General features: G+C 37.6%; 2 protein-coding genes across 5 annotated transcripts in view; both read left to right on the top strand.

Moving 5' to 3' along the window:
• Positions 1 to 6,392, top strand: part of ST18 (ST18 C2H2C-type zinc finger transcription factor) — a 147,686-nt gene extending 141,294 nt beyond the window's left edge. Inside the window, exons 21-22 of the mRNA XM_026699138.2 lie at positions 66 to 209; positions 3,866 to 6,392. Coding sequence (XP_026554923.2) covers positions 66 to 209; positions 3,866 to 4,006 — 285 coding nt within the window. The 3' untranslated portion in view covers positions 4,007 to 6,392. The remainder of the gene's footprint in view (positions 1 to 65; positions 210 to 3,865) is intronic.
• Positions 6,393 to 12,812: 6,420 nt separating this feature from the next.
• Positions 12,813 to 21,127, top strand: part of PCMTD1 (protein-L-isoaspartate (D-aspartate) O-methyltransferase domain containing 1) — a 48,630-nt gene continuing 40,315 nt past the window's right edge. The window contains exons 1-2 of one of the 4 annotated variants that reach the window (XM_087931236.1): positions 12,904 to 13,251; positions 17,635 to 17,805. The gene's annotated coding sequence lies outside the window, so the exon portion shown is untranslated. Of the gene's footprint in view, positions 13,252 to 13,470; positions 14,016 to 17,634; positions 17,806 to 21,127 lie in introns of those variants that run through there. The other 3 variants (XM_026699205.2, XM_026699207.2, XM_087931235.1) reach the window with 3 other exon arrangements.

Genomic DNA, 21,127 nt, shown 5'->3' with positions numbered 1-21,127 from the left:
TGTAGCTTTATATCAAGAGCCTAACTGTTCATTTTGCCATCTCTCATTTTTATTTATGGATTCAGATCACATCAATGGAAAGCAATCTGAAAACCATAGAAGAAGAAAATAAACTGATAGAGCAGAATAATGAGAGCCTATTGAAGGAACTAGCTGGCTTAAGCCAAGCTCTCATCTCCAGTCTTGCCGACATTCAACTTCCACAAATGGTACAGTATGTTTGTGACTAAGAATTCTGCACTTTCTGTACAAGTCTAAGAATAGAGAAGTTTATGGTAGCATCTTGCAGGGCTGTCAAATGGAAAATTATGATGTAGAATCCATTCATCCCACTGTGAAATTATGGAAAAATCTTTATTAGCAATTCCAGGTAGAATAATGCTTTAAATAGAAAAGAATAATATTTTTGGAGTGGCACAACCCATCTTGTAGAGAGATAAGAGATATACAGGTATTCTGAATTTACAACTGCAATTAAAAATCCAAAATTAAAATCCAAAATTAATATTGCTAAGTGAAAAATTTGTTCAGTGAGCTTCACCCATTTTATGGTATTTCTTGTCACAATTGTTAACAGTCAGTTATAACAATCAGTTAACAACTGCAGTTGTTAAATAGGCAACACAGTTTTTAAGTGAATTTGACTTCCCCATTGACTTGGCTTGTCAGAAGGTTGCAAAAGCAGATCACATGATTCCGAGACATTGCAACCGTCATAAATATGAACCAGTTGTCAAGCATCCGAATGTAAATCAGATGACATAGGGATGCTGCAAGGGTCATATGTGTGAAAAACAGTCATAAGTCACTTTTTTCAGTGCCATTGTAACTTTGGTCACTAAATAAACTGTTGCAAGTCGAGGATTACATAGCTAACATGAAGATGGATGATTTTTTTTTCGAATGTATAATCCAGGGGTGTCAAACTCAATTTCACTGAGGGCCACATCAGGATTGTGTTTGACCTCATGGGGGCCAGCTAGGCATGGCCAACTCGCTGTCACTCATGTTGGGGGTACCTGCGGTAGCCCGAGCACTCTGCCAGTGAAAACGGGCCCTCCCAAGCTCCACTTTCACTGGCAGAGGCATCACGGGCTGGTCCTTCACTGTTTGTGAGGGCCTGTTTTCACTGACAGAGTGCTCAGGCTACCACAGATGCCCCCAGCATGAGTGGGCCTTGAATTTGACACCCCTGGTCCAATCCAAGGGTTGAACTTATACACATACAATAACTTTGCCAATGGCATACTGTGTACTGCTTTTATTTGACAACATTGCCAATGGGAAACCAGCATCTGGTCCCTTCTCTCCCCCCCCCCCCACTGAACAGGAGTTCAATATAGACCAAGTTACTTGGTCCCTTTCCGTTAATGGCAGCAGGGAAATAAGATTCCATTCTTGCTGCAAACCAGATGACAGTGATCAATTGGCAATTGTTCTATGGCCACAATATCTGTGGCCAAAGGCCACATGTTGAAACAGGGAAGTAGATAAATACTGTATGGGTAACCCACAAAAGAACCACTCCAGTGGTGGGATTTGATTTTTTTTACAACCGGTCCTGTGGGTGTGGCTTGGTGGGCATGGCAGAGGAAAGATAAAATCTCCAGTCATAGGTGGCTTTGCCTATTCTCCGAACTACTCAAAATTTCCGCTATTGGTTCTCCAGAACTGGTCAGAACCTGCTGAATACCAGCTCTGAACCACTGGCATTATCATCACATCACCTATGTATATTCAAAGATTTAAACACACATACTGACACACAAACAGAGCCCCCGGGCAAAAAAAAAAAAAATCACTTGCCTCTGCTTTGAATCATATAGCAACTCAATCACAATCAAACCTCCATATGCCTGTTGTTTTAAGACCAAAAACAGGTGATATCTTTATTTTATTTTTATTTTATTTGGTTTGTCAATTGCTTACAAGATAATAGGTTTAAGTAAAAACATAGTTATGAATACATAGATACATATAAGAAAAATAAAAGAAACAATAGGACAGAGATGGTAGGCACGTTGGTGCGCTTATGCACACCCCCTACAGACCTCTTAGGAAAGGGGTGAGGTCAATAGTAGAAAGTCTAAAATTGAAGTTTTTTGGGTTTGGGGAAAAAACCACAGTCAGGTAGAGTATTCCAGACATTGATCACTCCGTTGCTGAAGTCGTATTTCCTGCAATCAAGTTTGGTGCGATTAACCTTGAGTTTGTATCTATTGTGTGCTCTTGTATTGTTATGGTTGAAGCTGAAGTATTCATTGACAGGTAAGTCATTGCAATGTATGATTTTATATACTATACATAGATCGGACTGAAGGCAGCATAGTTCTAGGTTTTCTAGGTCTGGAATTTCAAGTCTGGTGGAATAAGGTATTCTGCAATGAATAGAGGAGTGGAGAACTCTTCTTGTGAAATATTTCTGGACTTTCTCGACTGTGTTAATATCAGATACATAATGTGGGTTCCAGACTGATGAGCTGTATTCGAGTATTGGTCTAGCAAATGTTTTGTATGATCTAGTTAGTAGTGTAATATTACCAGAGAAAAAGCTATGTAAGATTAGGTTAACAACTCTTAATGCCTTTTTGGCTGTGTAGTTAAAGTGGGCTTTAAGCACTTAGATCATTAGAGAGGAGTACTCCAAGGTCCTTGACAGAGTTTGGATCATCAACAAGGTCTTGACTATTTAGCCTGTATTTTATTTTCTGATTATTTTTTTGCCAATATGTAAGAGAGCATTTGTTTGTTGAGATTTGAAGTTGCCATTTGTTTGACCATTCTGATACATATTTGAGGTCTTTTTGAAGGGTAGCAGTATTGCCTGTGGTGATGAATAGCTTTACATCGTCAGCAAAGAGGACACAGTTGCTCTTAATATGATCACAGAGGTCATTTATGTAGAGTATGAAGAGAGTTGGTCCTAGAACACTGCCTTGTGGGACACCACTGTTGACAGGTACAGAATTTGATAGGATACTCCCAATTTTGACCATTTGTTGTCTGTTTGACAGGAATGCTTCTATCCAGTTATGCAGGTGTCCAAAGATACCATAAAATTTTAGTTTTAGTAGTAGTTTATCATGTACCACTGAATCAAAGGCTTTACAGAAGTCTACGTAGATTGTGTCTATTGCTTTGCCCTGATCAAGTTGTGTAGTCCATATGTTTTTGCAGTGTAAGAGTTGCAAATTCAGGATAGTTTTTTTCTGAAACCAAATTGTTTATTGGAGAGTAGGTTGTTTGTCTCTAAGTGGAGGATAATGGATTGGTTAATAATTGATTCCATAACTTTACAGGTGACGCAGCATAAAGAGATTGGTTTGTAATTTTCAACTAGGCTGGGGTCTCTCTTTTTTGAAGATGGGGATGACCGTGACTTGTGACCATAGTTTTGGCAAGGTGCTGGTCCTGAAAGATTTTTCAAAGATTATGCTTAGAGGTTCGGCTATGGCAATGGATAGCTTTTTTAAGAAGCTAGACAGATGTCCATGTGATGTTGAAGTAGCTGCCATGGATGACAAAGAATTACAAATCTCTATCTGCAGCAACTTGCTGGGACATCCAAGTCAGGTGGTATAGAGAGGTCTTTTACTTGTTTGTAATATGGCAAGTATACTAGCATTACAAGTGAATGCTCTTACACAGGGATAGGCATGGAGAAAAGGGATGTCTATTTAACATGATTCCAGCTGATTGCTTTTACCAGAAAAAAAGTTCTGACTTAGATTTTAAAAACTCAGTTCCCATGCATCTCAGCCAGATTCAGATCTGCAGTCCACAGGTAAGAAATCTTCTCTCTCTTGCTAATGTCCCACTGATCTTTGATTTCTTTGTTTTATGTTATGCCTTTGTCTTTATTTAGGGCCCGATCAGCGAGCAGAATTTTGAAGCGTACGTGAATACGCTTACAGATATGTACAACAATCTGGAAAGGGACTATTCCCCAGACTGCAAGGCTCTGCTGGAAAGTATCAAGCAAGCAGTGAAGGGTATTCATGTGTAGGATGGAAGAACTGCTGGGCACAAGAAAGTCTCAGCAGCTGCAAATTCCAGATGAATCCATGAAAAGCACCTGGACTGCTTGGAAATATTGGTTGCTGTGCTGCATTTAATAATTACAACATTGCACTATTTTTTTCCAGCTGACATAAAAAGGACATTAAACATAACAGACTATTGTATTAACAGCAATGAGTTATATCATCAAACATATTTATTTTCTGTACAAATCCTTTTTGTTGCCATTGTCGTTTTGCACTTGTTTCATTTTTGTAAAGTGAATGTACAAAGTGTGTGTAACTATTTTTTTACATTTTTAATTTATTTTCAATCAAAGAGTTGTATGGATTTTTTTTAAAGAAAAGATTGTTTAACAGCATTTCTTGCAGCCTGCCATATTTTTACAAATGTGTTTGTTAATTTATTTTCCAATGGGATTTTAAATAGATTGAAAGTTATTGTGTAAATTAAATAATGTGCTGGGTTTGTACAGGAAGAAAAAAAATACTATGAAAGAAACAAAGTAACAGAACCGTGATTCTAGTTTATTTTCACCACATCCTGCTTTTTATAACAATTTTTTTTATGAAATAAGAAATGGGTTTGCAAATAGCATGAGAGGCAAAGACCCAGTGATACCAAGGTGAAGGGTGCCCTCTAGTGATAATCGCCTTGAGCACAGCATGCAGTAAGAGTTCAAGAATTTTTGTAGCAATAATGAAATATAGCAATCAGCAAACCACTGGATCCAGCTACAGCCTTAGCTTACATGAAATAATTGTTTGAAACCATTCAGGGGAAGACTGGATTGATTGAAGGATACTTTCTCATTGTCCCAATTTCATGCTCATTCATGAAGGAAGATCAAACTGTTTAATCGTTCAAATAAGATAGGTTCGAAGTACAGAAGCTGGTGGGGGAAAATTGTTCTGTTTACCACTATCAATATAATTTCATATTGGAAAAGTGCTTCCCAAGTTGATAATTTTGTACATATCACAAAGCAAGGACATTAAACACTACTTATCATTCATCTCAATACTGTCAACATCAACTGGTAGTAAATCTTAGGAGTGGCTTAGTTGATAAAACTTATTTTTACACCGAGGAAAACAGAGAACATCCAGAAGTGACTAGTGTGCATATTGGAGTCTTGTATAACTTTGAATCAGGTGGCAGCAAGTTTTAGTTTCCACTGATTATGGCAAGGAAGGCCTTCAAATATTGCAGTCTGTAAACCTCATTCAGAAATACACATTTGTCCAAGGTGAGCCCTTTCATAATCTGTATTCAGTTCCTGTTTTGTAACTGCTCTGAACAAAGATCCAACATTTATTTTAGGGAGTGTAAAAATAATAAATAATTCCCCCCCCTCCAGAATGTTAACATTATTTTTTTTTAAAGAAAAAGAAAATACAAGCCACCAGCTGAACTGCCTTTACCCATTAATACATATCTCATGTGCATATGTGCCTCAGTGGAAAGTGTATAATGGCTACGGCATAGGCTTTATTTTTTTGGTGCTACGATGACCATGGTTAGTTTTATTTGCCAACATTATATCTCAATCAAGTATGACCCTGCTCACAGTCTTCATTCATACATAGAGTGTTCCTATCCACAGATTGCCTTTCGGTCATTCTCCAATTTTCATATGCTGTGATTGCTCTTTGGCATTAGGTGAGCTTGCTGTTTGTGTGTGGAGGGACTGGCTTGGCCCTCCAACCTTAGTTTAGACAGAAGAGGTGTATGTTCTTAGAAGCTGTGCTTATTTTTTAAAGAAAACAATTTGACAAAGCTACAGTATGTGCTAATATAAATTAGAACACCAAATTGCTATTAAATTATTGTACTTGTTGGTTCGTTTGTTTGTTATAAGACATTTGCTGATGCCAGTTTAAGGCATACAAAGGCATTTACCCATGACAAAAAGTAAGAAGTAATGTACTAAATATTTTAAGAAAGTAATCCTATATTTTATTTAAATTAAATTAAGCAATCTCTTTTTAATCTATTTATTATTATTTACTATGGCTTTCAGTTAATTTATCTGTGTTTGGATTTTTGCTCAAGATGTACCTTCATATTTATTTGCCTTCTTTGTATTTGATGTTCTGTAATGTGAGCTGTGATTCTTCCCTTCCTCTGTCTTCCCATTTTTCTTTCTTTTTCCTTTCCTTTTTTCTGGGTTAATTTGCTTTGATGAGCTATCCTGTAAATTCGACCTTTTGTAAAGGACAATGATGTATGCATTTTTTTTTTTAAATTTTTGGGTAGTTTGTATACTGTTTCTTCATACAGTTAATATTTCTTACATCAAAGCAACAAAACTGTGTTCTGTGCTGTACATTTGGTGTATGGTAGGAAATAAAAACTGATACTGGAACGGCTTCCACAAGTTATTTGGCATTTTTTAAAATTCCACACGCTGCATGCTGCTTTTTAAAAGTACTCTCAGGAACTCTCATGTTGACAGATGTATGACTTGCATCCCGAGACTTCAGAGTAGAAAAACTCCTTAATCAGAGGCAACTGCTCAGGGGCACAGGATATATATAGATGAGTCACACATATTTTGACTTCACTATGGTTAGGAACAGATGTCTGTGATAACAGGTGATATTTGTGAATGTGCAGCAGGGGTGGGATTCTACCAGTTCGCACCTATTCACTAGAACATTCTAAGTGTCAGTTTTGAAATTCAGCTGCCACATATAATGGAAGGGGAGGGTGGAGGAGTTGAAAAGTTCAAGGTTATTCTGTATGTTGTACTAAGAAATTCCAGTTGCAGTTAATTGGTTCTCGTGATTTATGAAGTGTAGAAGTGGGAGGAGAGAGAGGTGGATTCTGTGTAACGCACGAAAATACTTTCACTTTGGGAAATTGCCTTAGACGTACCATATCTGTTTCTAAATAAATCAATTGGAGAGAATATGTCTCGGAATAATTGATATCATGGATACTTTCTGGGTGCCTTACACTAAGCAGTTTGGATAACCAGTTGTTAGAAGAAATTACTGGCCTAATCCTGTAAGGAAAGCAGGAAGGAAACATTCTGGTGTTGCTTCGTTAACCCTTATTACATTCTTGGCAGGACTAGACTTCCTGTCTCAGGAACTTCTCTGGAGTTTTTTTTCCCCTCCTTTGTTGGTACTTTGCTTGTGTGGAATGACCATACAAAGTTACAATGGCACTGAAAAAAGTGACTTATGACCATTTTTCACACTTACGACTGTTGCAGCATCCCCACAGTCATGAGAGTCCAGGCCAGGAGATGCGTTCCTCGATGTGAGTGATATTGAGTTGGCCACGCCCAGCCAATAACATGACCACCAAGCCACATCCACTTGGTCACATGACCACCAAACCACACCCACCAACTAAGCCATGCCGACAGAACCGATTGTTAAAAAATTTGAATCCCACCCCTGATGTGCAACATATTGAACAGTTTTTGTTTTTTGTGAGTTTGTTTTTTATTATTTGGAAAATGTTACCTAGGTTCTGTGGAGTATGCAACATCTCTCTCTCTTTCTCTCTCTCTCTCTCACACACACACACACAAACACACACACACACACTGTTCAAATCTCACCAAGGTCAAGGATGACTCAGCCTTCCATCCTTCTGAGATTGGTAAAATGAGGACCCAAAATTGTTGGGAGCAATATGCTGACAATTATTGCTACCTGCCCCTACTTATATCTAAACAGAATTTTAAACAAAATTTATTTTTTTTAACATGACAGGACATATCTTAATACATAATGTGTAAAATTTTACTGTTTGTTAAGCAGTATCAGTATTTAATTTGAGAGCTATGCACTAGGCAATAGATGAAATTTGAAAAACTGATACCGTATGCAAATTTGCAATATTAGTCCTAGAATTTATATCAGCCCCTGATAAATAGCTCACTAGAGTGATTCACACAGATATTTCTTAGCAACCGCTACCACTCCTCCAGCAGCATTTCTAGAGTCAAGACAAACAAACATGCAAATAAATCCCAAGAGAATGAGGGTGGCAGTTTTGAGCCAGAACTAATGCAAATGCATAAAAAAAATTAAACATCTCCCTTTAGAAGCAAATAAGACTGACCATCCTTAATAAAATATTTTTCTCCTTCACTGAACAGAACTCCCCGGTTGCTTTCAAGAATCTAATGAAAATTATTTTCTTTCCATTTTAAAAATAGTGTTTGGGAAGTTTTTTATGTCTGAGATACACCCTGGCTATTTTAATTGAGCTAAAAGGGTTGACTGAGTAAGGGGGAAATTAATGTCTCTTTGAGGTAAAAAATAATAATCTTAAACACCTTGAAAGACAGAATAATGAGTCCATGCCTTAACAAAGCTGTTCCATACCCTTAAGATCATAAAATGTCACATAGTCACAGTACCTTTTTTCTGGTTAAATTATTTCAGAAACTACAGATTACTCAACCCCTACTACTACAGAGTAGAGTAGGAGAGAAATGTTTTCCCACATGACTCTCTAAAACTAAATTCTTTCCCACTAGCTTTGGAAACAAGTGACCTTAGAAATAGATTACTATGGCCATTCTATGTGTTAGGATGATTATGTTCAAGCCTGTAAGGCAAGTGTGTGAAAAAAAAAATAGTACTAGAATCCATAGATTGCATTGGACATGGATTATATTGCTCCAGACTCAAGACTAACTTTCCATGTTCTTTATGAGTCACCTGAGAGTAGACAATACGGAGGCCTTTTCAGTACTATAAAATTATACCCTGCAAAATTACAGGCTATTCTAACTACAGCTATCTTCAACAATATCCAAGTAATGCCAACCTGCTTTCTTAATATACCAATTCACTAGATGAGAATTAATGAAGTGAGACTACAGTTTTTGAGTTTGGGGAAACCGTACTCAAATAGTTCTAGAACAAGAGTGTCAAACTTGAGTTGTCACAGCCTCATGATGTGATGTATCGTGACTTTTTCCATAATTTGGCCTTTGCTCAATTAATGAAACAATTAATAAACCTTCAGCAGAATATTAAAGACTTAGTAAGCCCAAGTTAATGGAATTCTTTATCTGACAGCCAAAGATAAATTATCAGTCTTCTCTGATATAGAATAAGGGATTTAGATGAAGGATTTTTATTTATCAACTTTATTGATAAATGACAATTAAAAGGCTTAATCCAATATAGGAGTTGTCTCTAGGGAAACATTATAAAGTAGGAAATAAATGTGTGGACCAAAGCTATGAAATATATTTTTAAAACATACTTAAATGTGCATTAAAATACACTTTTATTTCCTTCAAGAAACTGGATGCTAGGATATTTATTTTATTAATAGAGGATTCATACTTTTGCTCTAGCAGAAATTAAACTGGGCTTTCATGGGAAGGCAAATGATGGATTAATTTTAATTTTAGTGGAGGATAAGAGAGACATTTTAGCAAAGTACATTTTCCAATTGAGTAGGGACTCTAATTTGTGGCTTTAAGGTAGTTTTCCCTGAAAATTCTGCTAGGGAAGCAAAGTTGCCAAATACCAACTTAGATTTCTTATATATTTTCCTGAATTGTAGGTTTGAGTGAGCCTCATAGTATTTATTTAAAATTTGAGAGAGAAGAATAGGAAAGGGTATGTGTATAGCACAGCTGCAGTTATAATTTAATTCCTTGGATGCAAAATCAACGAAGAAGAGAAAAAGCCACCAAAATGGAAGATCAGGCTGGAAGGTAAGATTAGTAGAGTAAGATCAGATTCAAGCAAGCTAGAACAAATAAAAAAGAACAAGAAAACCAAAGAATATATGACAATGAAATAGCAACTAGAAGTAAGGAACATTAAGGAAGCACTGGAAATAATAAAGCAACAAGTAACAACTATACTCAAAAAGATCAGCAGATACAAAGATAGAATTGCTAATTATAGGTGGAATCTCAATTTGAGTCAAACCAGAAACATTTCTCCCAACTCAACCATGGAGAGACTGAAGTGAACCAGTCAACACCTGACAAGAAAAATACAGTGTGGTTCTGGATGCAGATGGAACAAGCCAAAGAAATGCAACAAGAATGCAGCTTAGATAAAGGATGTGGATATGAAGGAACTTGTAATAACAGCAAACATGGACAAGGAAGATCAAGAATTGATCAGCATCAGGTGAAGATGAACTGCATATTTTGATTCAAATATCTGATGGTCTATACCCACTAATTGCCAAGTAGTTTAGCAACATACTATATAAGGAGGTAAAGTTGAAAGTTAGTTAACATCTGGCAAAACCTGATAATGAAAGATTCAATAACACTAGCCAATCTATGGGCCAAAACCTGCTTACGAACAACTTTCAAATTGCTAAATGGTGTGACTGTACAAGACTATGTTACATTGTTTAAAGATGAAGAATACATAATATTCAGGGATGGGATTCAAATTTTTTAACAACTGGTTCTGTGGGCGTGGCTTAGTTGGTGGACGTGGCTTGGTGGTCTTGTGACTGGCTGGGCGTGGCCAACTCAATATCACTGATTGAGGCACGCATCTCCTCACCTGGCCTCTCATGACTGGGGATGCTGCAACAGTCGTAAGTGTGAAAAATGGTCATAAGTCACTTTTTTCAGTGCCATTGTAACTTTGAATGGTCACTCCACACAAAGTACCAGCAAACGAGGAAAATAAACCTCCAGAGAAGTTTCAGAGACAGGAAGTCTAATCCTGCCAAGAATGTAATAAGGGTTAACTGACAGGCAGTGTCTGTATGCAACACCAGAATGTTTCCTTCCTGCCTTCCTTACAGGATTAGGCCAGTAATTTCTTCTAACAACCGGTTCTCCAAACTGCTTTGAATGTTAACAACTGGTTCTAGTGAATAGGTGCGAACTGGTAGAATCCCACCCCGGATAATATTGAATACTAGCTGGATACTCGTGCTTCGCAATGACACTATGTGATTGGGCTATGCAGGAGAAATCCGGTTCACAATCTGTTGGCTCAGTGGTGGTCGGTGATTGAAATATGTAAGGGAATATTGCTCCCGCCGTCTTGAGTCCAGAAGCAGTTCCATAGGTGGAAAGCGTAGAGATTTTGGTGAGGTACCAATATTTAGTATTGTAAGGAACCTCAGACCGCTCCTGAGTAAAGGTGTGGAATGTTTGCCAGTTTGAACTGAGGTAACAGAACGTGAGGCAACTGGCAGTTGGAACAGAGTTCTTTTCAGGTGGGGTGGGGGAATAGAACTCCTTAGCATCAGAGCATGTTAATTACTGTATTAAGAAATAGTAAAGTTCTGATGGTCATTTCAAAAAATCATTTCTTAACGAGCACCTAGAAGCCAAGAGGAACATAAGTGCCAAATTTAAAGTTTGAAGGCTTTGCAGTTCTGGGGATTTCATGATGAGTGTATGGTACTTGGCTTTTATATATATTGATTAATGGGGCAAATACCCCATCCAACTGGAAAAAAGATGTCACTATCTGAGGAAACTAAATGTTACTTTATTAGACATGTCAGGAACAAATATAAAACATAATAAAATATAAAACAAATGTAGTGTTCTCATTTGTAAAGGGTCCTCGATATATGAAGTGGATATAACTCTAGAAAATATGCATTCAAAAAAATATCAAGTTTGACGTTGTATTTTACATAGCCTGGCAATGTTTTCAATTCATATTTGTTTGATAGACTAAATAAAGGTATGTGTCATGCGATATATGATGGATTTAAATGAGGTTAAGGATGAAACACGTAAATCATAGCTATTAGTGTATTTAACCTCTAGGAAAATATGCTTAATACGAAGAAGTTTAAAGATGTTCTCCACTCATATGCTTTTAATGGCGGTTTTACTAACATACAATTGATGAACGGGGGCTTGGCATTGAGATGAAAGATTTGGAGAAACATCTTTTAAAAATCCCTTTAAATATATTTTTGTCCTTAAAAGCATAAGGTCAGGCAGGAAAGTGGGGCACACTATCTAGCATAAAATAAGTATGTGCATCTACACTCATGGGAAGATATTTTAGGGAAACCTGGTATGATTCTGGTAAGCAAAAATAATACAAGCAAGTAACATCTTCTCTATTTTTTTAGAACATAGCATTAAATCCGATCTAAGTATAGTATATAAAATCATACATTGCAATGTCCTACCTGTCAATGAATACTTCAGCTTCAGTCATAACAATACAAGACCACACAATAGATACAAACTCAAAGTTAATCACATCAAACTTGACTGCAGGAAATACAACTTCAGCAAGAGTGGTCAATGTTTGGAATACTCTACCTGACTCTGTGGTTTCTTCCCCAAACCCCAAAAACTTTAACCTTAGACTGTCTACTATTGACCTCACTCCCTTCCTAAGAGGCCTGTAGGGGATGTGCATAAGTGCACCAATCGTGCCTACCGTCCCTGTAATATTGTTTCTTTAATTTTTCTTATATATATCCATGTATTCATAACTATGTTTTTACATATGCCTATTATCTTGTAAGCAATTGACAAACCAAATAAAATAAAATAAAATAAAAAATAAGCATAAAATCATTACTTTTTTTTGGTGAAACTGAGGAAAAAATAAACTTTTCCTAAAGCTAAATTTAATAATCCTTACTGCATCACGTTTTCTATTTTTCAAACAAATAGATTCCATTCACGAGTTATCGCTCCCTATCAGAATTGCTATTTGACAGACGACGTAAAAAAACAAAGCCTAAAAATTGCCAACTGCTATTGGCTACTTTATTGACGTTATCATTTGTTTTTGACGCAACACCCTTGCCTCTTCATTGGTCGTGGAGTTGCGGGGCGGAGTCTCTCCGCTTGCAGACCTGACGCAACAACCGGGCGTCCAGTCCGAAGGAAGGATACATCGACTCCTCTTCCCTCCCAGAGATAGGGTCACGTGCCCTAGTGTTTACATCCTCTCAGCTGTTTGGCTTCTCCCCTCCCCCACCTCCCTCCTCCTTCCTGGCGTCGTTCAGGCCAACACAAACAGTCAGGAGCAGCAGCCGCGGCCGGCGGGACTAGGCTGACGGCGAGGAGAACCTTCTTTCCCCTCCCCTCCCCCCACCCCACGACACACACACACACACACACACACACACACACACATACATATCCACACTCAGTGGACAACGTCTTCTCTGGACTCGGAGCCCGAGACGCCTCTTTCTTTCTTAAACTGGTTTTGTTTCCGCTCTAATAGCCTCTCAAAGCTTCAGTCCTCTCTTCGGGACGCAGAGGACGTGTGGAAGGTGAGTCGGATGGTGAGGTGGCGGGGGAGACGCTGACAGAAAAAGGAAGCAATCCAAACAACCTGGCTGGCGAGTTTACTTCTCTGAAGGCCGTTGAAAGCTCCGGGGAAAGTCCTTCTTCCGCCCTCAAGAGTCCCCGGCGCTTCCCTCCCCCTTCCTTCCTCTTTGATTCACCCCCGGGCTCGGGACTCTGGGAAAGTGTGCAGCCGGGGATGGGGAGCGGGGAGAGAGGGGAAGAGTGTCTGCCGTTCTTTACGGGAGGAAGTTCGAGCCTCGCTGTATCTGAGAGGCTCTTAGTCACCGAGCGTTTATAAACAAATAAAAGGCAAGGGCTCAGAGCTGAGGACAGAAGAAGGGCGGCGGTTGTTAATGCTACCCGGCTGCTCCTCGCCGCCTCCGGCTCTTTAAATGAGGCGGCCCCCTTTTCCTCCGAGCGTTTGCAAAACCGTGGCCGGGACTATAAAAGGGATAAATAAACAAGTTGGAGGCGCCGTCGCCTCTGCCGCTTCCTCGCTCTGCCAACTGGCCGCCAGTTGGCTTGGTGTCGAGAGGTGCTAAAGTGGAAGAGATCAGATGAATCAGCCGAACAACAAAGGAGCAGAGGGGGCACCCGAGTTCCCCCACCCGTCCACTTCACGAGAGGAAAAGAAATTGGTTTCTCTCTTCTCTTTTCGCTCCTCCTCCTCCCCGGTGCTTGCCAGAGTTTTTCGCCAAGGCGCTGAAGTTCACGCATCGCTTTAATGTCGGCTGAAGGCTGTCCCAAGGTAGGACGCGCCAAGGCTTAGGTGAAACGGTTAAGTTTCTCATTTAATTCTCACACTCTTTTGTAGGAGAGCCTCTTAAGTGTCGGACTGGGGGAGAGAAGCCGACTGCTTTTTTGTAGGCAAACTTAAAGCTGCTGGGCTGCACGGCCTTGCTGTAAAGTGAGAGCCTGTTTGCGTTTATCCCCCCACTTCTGAAGTGTGTAGCTTTGGATGCTGAATTAAAAGTGTGCAAAAATTGGTTAAATGTCTATGGAGATTCTCAGTCATCCAGGTCCTGGTTGCCCCAAAGGTGCTTTTTCAAGAGGCAACTGGATTTTCTGGATTTTCTTTTTCTTTGAAGACCTTTCGCTTCACATCCAAGAAGATTCTTCAGCTTTGACCTTCTGTTCCCCACCATTCAGTTAGAGCTGAAATGTCTTCAAAGAAAAAGAAAAACCAGAAAGTCCAATTGCTTCTTGAAAAAGCACCTTTGGGACAAGAATTTGTGACTGCATTGGTTTATGCCAGAGTAAGAAATGCCTTTTTCATTTGCCTCATTTCTTCACTGGGTAAGGACCTTTAGGGGAAAGCAAAAGAAAGACCATTAAGGAAGAAAATGTAAGAAGTCAATCCTGTGTCCTCTCCTGAGATTTTTAGACTTGTAAGTAATATCATGTAGTGCTTCATCCTGTATAAAAGTTGTAAGTATGACATGGAATAAGACTCTGCCAGCTTTGAATGTTTAATAGAAATACACATTTTGCCATCAAGAGAATAAAATCTTTGGTATATTTATCTACTTCATTCAACAAATTTTTAAAAATCATCCAGAAGTTTTTTTTTCCAAAAAAAAAAAAAACATCAAATGGTAGAATTGGAACATCTTCAATTGAAGTTAGTAGATTTAATGACAAAACAAAAATCCAGTATTGCATCAATGAATAATTGAAAAATGAAGTCCATTTTACAATGGCCCAAATAATTTGACTGCCATCAATAACCATTTGTAATTACAATGCTAATGAAAAAGTAATATTGGAATCACTCCTCACATTTATGATTTCATAGCTCTGTAAAGCAAAGCAAAACGGAAGATCGGAGGCACAGTTGTGGTTTCACTAAGTGATTGCTTAATGACCAATTTCCCAGTTCCAGTTGTGGTTGCTAAACAAGGACTACCTGCATAAGATTCCAGATAATTTGAGATTGCCTTTATTTTGGGTTTATTCCTTACATATAACAATATAAGGAACAAATCTTTACAGACCTATGTAAAGGAATAAACCATATTTAATCAGGATTCATCAGCTGCTGATACGTAATATAATAAAAATATATTTTTGTACATTAAAGACAGTCTGTGTTGACATGCTCAAGCTAGGATGCATTTGCTTAATCCCAGCAGAACAAGCAAAATGGTGTTAAAAACACAAAATAACAGAAAAAAAGCCCATGACTCCCCATACCCATTTCTAGGGGGGGAAACCTAGGGTGGAATGATTATATTTTTAATTGAAATAAGTTAATATTTTAGAACATTATTTGAATCAATTTACATAATTAAAACTTTCTGACATCTAGGAAATAAAGTATACTATTATGTAGATAATTCCTGATGTTTGAAAAGATACAATACATGTAGAATGATGAAAGCTAAATATATCTGGTACAATAGAGCAGTTTTACAAATCCAGTCCACTTATTTTTCCCCATGGAATTTGTTTTGCACGTTATACATCTTCTGTGCCATACATATTCATTTGATCTCCTAAAGCAAACTCAAAATATTGTTTCAACCTGGACAGCATCCCCAGTTCCGGATGACTGTAGTGCAATGAAAGGTGCAAGTTAAAAGCTGAAGTTTTATGACAAAAATCCCATGTAATTAAGCATATGTTTCTTATAATGCCAAAATATCCTTCAGCATAATTAAATATTCCTTATTATATAATCCACAGGTAATATGGTGATATATAGTGCCTCTGATATTATAAATAATACTTTACCATACAGGTAATTTTCAAAAAGAGTTACAACCTGGATTTGAGGTTTTGACAGCCAGGATCACTATGCAGACACAGGATTGCATTTTGGGCACTTTATGGCCATTTGCAGCATGAATGCAATCTACTTTTTTTTTTGCGGGAAATCAGCGTTTACTTATGATTTGGGGGTGGCGGGGGATGCCCATTACAGGCAATGAGTTCCTTTCGTGACTGGTTTGCTTAATGACCACTGCAAAAATCATAAAATTGGGCACTGTTACATAGTGACCTGCTCAATGAGCAGCACAGCTTAGGATCATAATTCCCGGTTCAATTATAGTAAGATAATGGCTTCATCTAATGATCAATAACTATGAATATGAATATTACATTTCCACATTATTAGTCTGATTAGAAACTTGAATTATGACATTATTTCTAAGGATAAATTCTATTCTGGAATATAGATCTTGTAGACAAATAAATGCAGCCCTATGTTCTTATAATAGTAACTGAATCTTATGCATAAACCTCATTCAGGTGAACAAGACTAAAAATTTCCGGGACAATGCATATCCATACTTAGGACTGAGCTGTATTTTTGGATGTTAATGCTACCAAATTCTTCAATCTCATGAAGTAAATTAAAAATGACAGTTCTGTTATAATTCCTTAGATATTCTGTTTTCAAGAATTCATATAACAATTAAGCCCTTTTATTATAATGTGTATTACTTTTTTCCATTTGATGCTAGTTCCAGACAGTATAAGCCAGACTTTGGCATTTTATGTCCTGTGGCCACATCTGGCCCTTCGCTTGTACCTGCCCAGTCTGCAATGGCAGCAGTGGACAGGATGATGGGAGCAGGGACCAGTAGTGTCAACTGTATACAGCAGTGCCAGTCTCTCTTTTTTTCATCAATTTTTATTAGTTTTTCAGGATCTAAAATGCAAAGAAAACTGGAAAAAATGAGAAATTAGGTAGGGGAAGGGGAAGAGGAGAAAATCTAAAGGGGAGGGGGAAAGAAAGAAAAGCATTGACATCTCACCCTTTTTAGCATAGTAGAATAAGATAATAACCTTACAGCATCAATATTTTACTCTTACAGAATAATATATATAAGCCATTTCTATAACAAATAGTCCCAGTTTTTCATGTGGCTCCTTGGGAAAATTAAATGCCCTGATATAAACTAAATTAAATGTTGGTTCTTAATATGTGCAATTATGCAATAAGCTATATACCTACTACATTTAATGTTAGCCAAAAGGCCAAGAAGTCTCTTCCAGTGTATGTAATTATCTTAATATTGTACAGAAATGAAGAGATAATTCCCACCTGTCATTTCATACTTTTAACAGAAACAAATAAAAAATGGAAGGTTGACATGGGAAGCAAGTAGGAGCCTTGGTATCTGGCAGTTGGCATATGGCACTTCAGTCAGGGTGAAATAAATCCAAAGCAACTGCTCTTTATCTGTTACAAGTAGTGCATAATATATTTTGTCTCTTAAAATAAATGTATGATTTTATGTTCCTGATTATTATAAGCATACAGTACACACAAGGATGTGTGTGTAAGTCTTTGCTGTAAAGTTACTTTCTCTCCATGATTTTTACCCCACATTTCTTGAAATCTTGCATGTCTAATTCAGTCCTCACCATCCCCATTGTCACAAAGCAAGGAACACAGATCATTAAGTAAGGATCTTCTTGGGACTTTCTGGCTTCTTCCAACAAACAAAGTCAATGGGAAAACTAGTAGGAAGTTCTAAATCTCAGGCAGCTAACAAGCAGGTTGCTGGGCAGTAAGTGGCTGCTTCCAGGTAAGACAAGATGGATGGGGGACTGCCATGTTTTATTTTTGTATGCATGCTGTAGGTACACTGTAGCTGTGCTCCTTGGGGGCGGAAAAAAACAGGAGTGTGAGCGACTTAGAAGAGTGACTTGTGACCTTCCCTGCTGGCTTCCCCATTGACTTTGCTTATGGAAGCCAGCAAGGAAGGTTGCAAATGGTGATCTTCTGGCTGTGGGGCATTGCAAGTGTTATAAGTACAATCCAGCTGCCAGGTTTACATGTCAGATTGTGATTACATCTGGGTGCTGGGATGGCTCAAACTTTGAATCATAAATAACACTTGTTCAGTGTAGTTTTAACATTAAACAGTTCCAGAATGAATGGTCGTTAACTGAGAACTACGTGTAGTTTGTTAAGATACTGTATCTTAAAGAAATTGTGAAAAAAAATCTTGATAATTAAATAATTATTTTTATATTAGTTTTTACATATGCTGTACATTTAGCATCTAAATAAAAATATGATTATGAGAAATATAGCTGCAGAAAGTATTTTACATGTTTTCAGTCATCTTTTCAAGAGCCCTGGAAGGTAGACCAGTGAAGTTGCATCATAGCAGATTCCGTCAGTTTACAAAAGCATTAAAATAAAGTTGTAAACATCTGATAATAGGCTCTCAGCCAGTGCATCTGTATCCAGAATTAGTTCTTGGTTTTAAACCTAAGCAGAAATATTAATTAGATTAACTAATTTTTTGTGTAGTTTTCATTTTCTTTAGGTGTTGTAAGATGTTTTTGGCTTGGTTTACCAAACTTCTGCTGAAAACAGTGTTACACAAATTTTGCAAACAACTCATACAAAAGTTCAAGCAACAGAATAAGAATAAGGACAAAATTAAATCTTGTTTCTGGAAAATATAAGTTTTGGGTTTGCTAATAAAACTCCATTTGAAAGGTATGGTTAACTCCAGGAAAAAAATGTTTATTGAATGAAGCTGCCTGTTGAGGTAATTCCCTGTTAGGAGAATGAGTGCGACCAGGGAAACGTAGTGAGAGTAGTGAAGAATAACATACAACTAGCACCTAGATACACTGTATAGTAAAAGGTAGATTTTTACTTCCAATAAACGTTTAAGCAACGTCCAAACAAACAGTCCAAGTCATTCACAGTTAAAGCAGTCAGTTTTCAGTCCAGGGATAATCCAAATATCAAAGTCCGGTATCAAAAACAGTTCAGTAACAGACTTACATCAAATCCAAGACGAACTATGATCAGTAACACTCAATAGGAACGGCAACACTCCAGAACAACAGAACTAAACAACCCAGGTTTCTGGCTCCATCTTATGGCCGTTTGAGGAACCACACCCAATTACACTTTTAGCATTCCCTTAAAGAGACAGTATTAAAACGTCTATCCTGGTTTATATATCTTCCAACCCAACTATTAGGTGACTTACATTCCTAACACTGCCATTTACTGTGATAACACTATTTAAAGTAAATTTGTGAGAAAGGACGTTAGTAGCTTCTTCCAGCTTTGAAATAGCAAAACATACTTTTTCTAACATACAATAAAAAGGCATGTTGGCTCAGTGGTTAAAGATACTTAGTTTGTCAGCTGGACAGCTGACAGCCTGGATTCAAGATTCCAGTGCCATACAATAGGGTGAACTTTGGTTACTTGCACCAGTTCTGGCAAACTAGCAGCTCTAAAGCATGCAAATGTGAGTAGATAAACAGGTACCACTTAGTAAGGTAATAGCATTTCGTGTGCCTTGGTGTATAGTCATTTTGGCTACATGACCTTGGCAGTGTTTTCAGACAATGCTGGTTCTCTCAGCTAAGAGATGAGCACTATCCCCTTGAGTCAGGGGAAACCTTTATTTTTTACTTTTGTAATCTTATAGCTATAATTTTTAATGTTATTCATTGCTGAAATTAAATAAGAACATTATTTCAAGGGATGCTTTAAATGCATATAAGTAATTCTTTAGACAAAGAAGGTCTTCATAGTCCTTGAAATAGGCCAGATTATTTTATACCTTTTGTCATAAGTAGACATTCCCTAATTTGGATATGGTGATGAGATGATAGTGGATATGTCTTAAATATTCACAACATTTTTTTTCTAACAGGAAGAATATTGTCGCTATTTCAGCAAACTTTCTTTGCCCCTCCTAATTTTTCTGTTTGCTTCTTGTGCAAGCATAGCCAGCATAAAAAACACAAGTTAATGCATTAGAACATTCTGAGTATGTCATATTAGCACTGTAATCTTTTGACAAAGTAAAATTTTGTAACAGAACTGTTCTTGTTCATATTAACAGGACCTGTTCCTGTTATATGTTTGATAATAGAATGGCTTTGCTTGTCTTCAGTTTTTCATATTGTTGCTTAGAGCTTGATGTTATCTTCTATTTAATATCTACCTGAAGCCACTGGGTGAGACAATCCTATGATTTAGGGTGAGATACCATCAACATGCAGATGATACCCAGCTATATATCTCCACCCCACATCTTCTGAGTGATGTCATGGATATCCTATCTTACCCTATTAGCCTTTCACATGACTCTTAAGATCTAGCTATGTGTGCAAACCTGAGATCCTGAAAGTGTTAAGAGCCTGGCCACAAAAAACTTTTATGTTAAAATATATTGTTTGGAGTCAGGTATGTCTAAACCCTATAATATTTGGAATAAGCAAATATTACACAGCCACATAATTGGATCACATAAATAAATTATGTCATATTTCCTGATGCTTTATAATACAGTCCTTAATAAATCATAAATCTTTGAGCCCATGGCTTATCTCAGTTCATGGCATTTTTAGGACAAAAGGAATGCTGTATCACATCTCTTGACAGCTGCTAACTCTCACTGGGAAATGATTACCTAGAAACCATAAAAGTGTGTATTTTAAAATCAGCAGGGTATCCTATTCTAAACCTATTATAGATTTCTAATCCTATTGAAATCTATTATAAAGCATGTTACAATTCAGCCAATATTGAGAGGGCCATAAATTTCATATGTTACGAGAGCTAGTTTAGCAGTTAAGATACCAGGCTAGAAACCAGGAGACTATGAGTTCTAGTCTCACCTTAGACATAGTTCAGAAGACGTTGACCGGTTACACCCTACATTGTCAGGCTTGGATGAAAACTGATTGGTCAATTCCTATACAACCAATGAGTAAAATACTTGACCCTAAAAACACTATTCTGCACTTGTGGGGAAATGCGAAGAGGTAGAGGAAAGAAGATTTCCATACCCTTGTTACAGGAAAGTCTTCTGTTGCTCACTGGAAAGATATTGTTAACAGTTGAGAGAGGAAAATCAGGAA

This window comes from Pseudonaja textilis, chromosome 3 (assembly GCF_049901715.1).
Source record: "Pseudonaja textilis isolate UNSWEBS1 chromosome 3, rPseTex1.2, whole genome shotgun sequence".
NCBI lineage: Eukaryota > Metazoa > Chordata > Lepidosauria > Squamata > Elapidae > Pseudonaja > Pseudonaja textilis.
Note: the sequence above shows the minus strand (reverse complement) of the source record. Positions and strands in the feature narration are given on the sequence as shown.